This window comes from Erythrolamprus reginae, chromosome 5 (assembly GCF_031021105.1).
Source record: "Erythrolamprus reginae isolate rEryReg1 chromosome 5, rEryReg1.hap1, whole genome shotgun sequence".
NCBI lineage: Eukaryota > Metazoa > Chordata > Lepidosauria > Squamata > Dipsadidae > Erythrolamprus > Erythrolamprus reginae.
Genome location: NC_091954.1, coordinates 43,307,470 through 43,312,469, shown reverse-complemented (window position 1 = coordinate 43,312,469; position 5,000 = coordinate 43,307,470). Strand labels below are relative to the sequence as shown.

At 42.1% G+C, this 5,000-nt stretch overlaps 1 protein-coding gene across 5 annotated transcripts in view; it reads right to left on the bottom strand.

Moving 5' to 3' along the window:
* The window catches only part of EBF3 (EBF transcription factor 3), a 225,602-nt gene that overhangs the window by 217,725 nt on the left and 2,877 nt on the right, over positions 1-5,000 (bottom strand). For all 5 annotated transcript variants that reach the window (XM_070752468.1, XM_070752466.1, XM_070752463.1 and 2 more), the window contains exon 4: positions 4,748-4,803. In XM_070752468.1, coding sequence (XP_070608569.1) covers positions 4,748-4,803 — 56 coding nt within the window. The remainder of the gene's footprint in view (positions 1-4,747; positions 4,804-5,000) is intronic.

Sequence of the window (5,000 nt, the reverse complement as noted above, 5' to 3'; positions counted from 1 at the left end):
TGTCAAAGAACCATTTGTCAATGTCACACATTATTTTCCTTCCTGAGTCAGGAGCCAGGCAGGCAGAAGAGAGAACACCAAGACCAATGAAGCATTTCCCAGCCTAGGAACCCATCATCCTCATCCTAACTATATTATCCTAGTATGAAACTCAACAGCCTCCATATTTTAAGGAGTTAGAATCTGAGCATAATTAATAGCAATCATTTGACTTTTAGTCAAGGAATTGGATTCCTTTCTTTACTGCATTCTCTGTCTTCTACTGATCTTGCTTCTTATATTTATTTCCCTCATATTCTGTGCACTGAATGCTGCTACAGTTCCACTTTGTTGAAAGAATAAGTCTCATTTTGTTTCAACCAGTCTCTATAAAAGTAAGCAGATATTTCATTTATGTTCCCTCTACTTCTATACTGATTCATTGTGTAAATCCAGACTTTAGCAGGTACAGGTTTTTAAATAAATGTAATTTAAAAAATACAAGTAAAACATACATTCCTACAATACTATCAGTTAGAAATCTGTCTGGCTAGAAGTATTGCAGGAGGAGGAGGAGGAGGAGGAGGAGGAGGAGAAGAAGAAGAAGAAGAAGAAGAAGAAGAAGAAGAAGAAGAAGTCCTAGTTAAAATTTAAATTGTCATTTCACCCCTAAATATTATTCCGAGTTCTTCCTATTTGGATTTACTAAACCAATCCAGATTAAGAAAAAACTGACACTCAAAAGTAAAATAAAATAAATAAAATAAAATGGAGCACGGTAGGATTCAGATCTCTAAGATCAAGTCTTTTCCAAGGTAGGCATTCCCTATGGGAAACTATTTAGTTGAGACAGGTTTTCTTCTAACACGCACATTTTTGACAGAGCCAAAAACTGGGTTTATTTTCTTTCTTCCCAATCTACTTTTGCAAATAAAAGCATGTACAGTAATGTAATGTAATACACAAAGAACAATTTTGTGGTAATAAGTTATTCCAATTAGAATGAGAGTATAATACTGTACTTTTTATTATACCCTCCTGAGGTTTGGCTTAACAAGCAGAACAAGAAAGAAACATTATTTCTTTCCTTAAAGCACAAAACTTTGATCTGACTTTTGGACTCAACCACAGTGCCTTTTGGATAGCAATGTTCCCATTGTTTCACTTATACAAAATTATTATTAATTCTTATGGGCCAAATCTTTAGAACCTTCTCAGTGGCTGACAAAATAGGCCCTGTAAATTTGTGAAGTTTAAAGATTGTCATTGCCTAATTAGAAAGATTTTATGGCTATTAGGATCAGTGTCCATGTACCTTTCTTCCTGGTCCCCAACACAAATCACATGGTTTTAAAGACACGGGCAGTTTTTCAATTAGATTTAGCAACCTACAAATCAGACACCATGTAATTTTTGGGGGGTAATGCCTAGATGCCTTTTGCCCCCCAACCAAGATTAGTGCAAATTGATGGGCCAAGAAGTACTAGATGCAACCAAGTAGGCCTTTTACAAAAAAGAAGAAAAAAACACGGCTAGTGCTCCGGCCCTTATTCCCTGTATGGAATAAGGGTTCCCCCCCCCCCAAGGGCGCTCATAGAGCCAAATTACAGTTTATTTTCAAGTCCTTGAACTCCACCTCTCTTCCCTCCTTCTCCCGATCAAAGAAGCGCCTAACCGCCTTGAGGAATCCCAGCCGCGCGCGCTAACAATATGGCTATTATCGGCCTGATATTTGGGGAAGAAAAGTGCTAATGGGCAATCTGGTGTTTATTTTGAAACTGCTAACAATGATTTTTCTTGGGTAAAAAAGGCAAGTGTGTCTGGGCACATGGTTGAATGGGTTTTGAGCAGAGGCTCTAACAGATGGCGCGGAGCTATAGGTGCGTTCTCTCCCTCCCTCTCTCCCCCACTCTCTGCCTTCCTCCCCCCCTCCCCTTCTCCAGACTTCGGGGAACCGTTGTGGAGCCTGGCCGGCCAGGGAGCAGCAGGCGCTGCAAAGCGCAGTTGGTAAAGAAGCCTTTCGCCCTCCCTCCAGCCGCCGCCGCGCCTGCCCTTCCCCCGCCCCTGGAGAAAGCGAGAGCCCGGGCAGCTTTCCCTGAGCCGCACTAGCTTCTCTTCACGGCTACTGAGACGCGGAGCAGCGGCGGCCCTGCAAATTCTGCCCGGCTCTTCCTCCGGAAGGCCACGACTGACTGCATCAACACAAATCCTTGCACGAGGATTCTCTTTCACACACTTTTCTTTCTTTCTTTCTTTCTTTCTTTCTTTCTTTCTTTCTTTCTTTCTTTCTCACTCTTCTCTCTCTTTCTCTTCTTTCTTTCATGCTTTCTCTGTCTTTTCTCTTTCTCTCCTTTTCCTTTTCTTCTTTCTTTCTTCCCTTTTCTTTCTTCCCTTCTCTTTTCCTTTCCTTCTTTTCCTTTCCGTCCTTCTTTCCTTTCTTACTGTCTCCCTCCCTCTCTTCCTTTCTTCCTTTCCTCCCTCCCTTTTCTTCTTTATTCCTTCCTTCCTCTTCTTTTTCTCCTCTTCCTCCTCCTCACCCTCACCCTCCTGTTTCTTCGTCTTTCTCCCTTCTCCTTCTGGTGCTTCTCCTGCTTTGCTCCGACCCCCAGCTTTCTTGCTTTCTCTTTCTCGCAGCCTGAGGCCCCAGCTCAGTGAGGCCACACGCCTTCCCATTCCTACAAGGTCGGCTGCCTTGGTTGCAACCGGGGCTGTGCACGGTGCAGAACAAGTAGAGGACGGGAGGGGGAAAGACACGAAGCGCCTCCACCGCCATTCTTAGCGATGCCACAAGCTTTCGGGAAAAGAGTTTCTCCCTTACCTAACCGGTGTTTAAAGCCACTTTGGTGCTCGCTAGGCTGGGAAAGCGGCGTCCTGCCAAAGAAAGCCCGCGAAAGTCCTCGTCGTGGCATCGGGGAGTGGGCCTGGTTTTCCAAAGATTGCCCCGACAAAAGCTTGGACTTGTCTGGAAAGCTTGAAGCAGCGTAGGACCCCTCAGACACAACCAGGCAGTGGGAGGTTTGCAAATATTTGTTGTTGTTGTTGCAGCAAGCCATTCCACTTCGGGTAGTAGTTACTTCGCCTGGGATGAATCCGCGTATTTAGATGTGATTTATTTTTTATTTTGTAGCACCAAGAGAAATCCATAAACTGTCGGTTCAGCGCCATTGACTCTTTGATCAGTTACTGGGCGATTCCCCCCCACCCCCCCACCTCTCCTCCGTCAGCGAAGGGAGATTAAAAGCTTGTGTTTTCAGCAGTGGAACTCGTGCAAAAGTCCGCAACTTCCATGGCTTATAAAAACGTGCTTTAAAATTCTCTCTCTCTTACACACGCACACTCCTTCATCTCTCTTCTCTCTCTGCAGTGAAATCTACAGAGCTGCCTATAGTATCCCCTTAATTAACCTACAGCGATTTCCGAAAACATTTAGCTGGTATGTACAAAGGAAATAAGACATTGTCAACTCGAGGGTGCTCCAGAGTTTAAAAGGGTGCTTCTTTGTAACCTATTGAAAAAATATATTGGAGGGCACAACGCCTCCGCTTTTGTCAAGGGACTGGCGTTTGTCAGATCGGGTTTTCTGCAAAAGAACACCACTCATTTACTGCTGGGGCATTTAAATCTAACCCTATTTTTGTCACGAACACTGAAAACTTTCTGCTCTCAAAAGCAGAGTGGAGGGAAAGGGCGCTTGAAAGCTTAAACTAACTGAAATGGGGGTCTTAAATGTATCATTAAGGAAAACAACCTTTTGTCCTCAATGTTTCAATTTTTATTTTTCCCCATTTGTTAGCAGAGAAAATACATTCCTCTTTCTGCTTTTTCATAAAGACAAAAATAATAATGATGATGAACCGGGCATTTTATAAGGGATTATCTTTGAGGCTGTATTATTTGCGAAGGATACAGTTCCCTTAATTTGCTGGTTCCTCCAAGACAGAGGAAGCACGCTGAAAAGCCAGTGAATGCATCTCTTAGAGAAATAAAATAAAGCCGAGAGACCGAACCCTTCATTCAACAACTAAAAGGCAGCTTTTTAATATATATAGTTGTTTTCAAGGGAGTTTGTAGTTCAGAAAGTTGTCCAAAACAGGTTAAACAATTTAACAAGGATCAGCTTGTAATTATGTTATTTACAAGGGGTGGCAGAGGTTTGAGGAAGAGAAACAGGAGCTGATTTCAGAGAAACCAGGACGGGTGTGAGTGACCTCTGGAGCATGGAGCTTGAATTATGGAGATGGGGGGCTGTGAGGTGAATCCGGACTAGTGGAGAACAAGATGACTTTTCACCTCTGCACATTTAACTTTTACATCCCAAATAAATGTCTGGCGATTCTAAATCATCTCTTTTAAAAGGAAGGGGGGAGAAAGAAAGAGGAAAAAACAGAAGGAGATGGGAAATCACCTTTGGTTTTTAGTGTCACAAGCTTAAAACCTTGTTACAAAATTAATCCTCCCAATTGTTCTAAAATAACATTGGAATGCTTTTCTCCAGGGTTTAAAAAAATAAACTCCATATAATTCTCTAACATTTTCCTTTCTGGTTTTTTCTCCTTTTCCTAACATCAGCCTATGGAGCTATAAAGTCCAGAGGGCAAGTTTAAGATAGAAACCACAAAATGCCTGTCAGGTCCTAAATATTTATCCTCAGTATAGAATATTTAAAGAGGGTCATAGAAGAAGAGTGTTAAGAAAATCTATCCAGAAAAGCCCTGCAGAAACAAATCAACAACTCATCAACTCTTAGAAAGCTTTAAACTTCTCTCACCTGTTTTGTCATAGAATCTATTAGCCGAACGTACAAGTCCTGTTCCGTTCTAACCCCTGCAAAAATGGAAGAAAAACCAATCAGAGTGCATTTGGCATGAAAAGGACCATGGCTGAGCAAGATAAGTTACACAGTTATAACATATATTCAAGCATACTTAAGAAGTTGAAGGGGTGGGGGAATGAATGAGAGAGGGAGAGGGAGAGAGAGAGAGAGAGAGAGAGAATGAATTGAAATAAAAAGAATTAAAAAA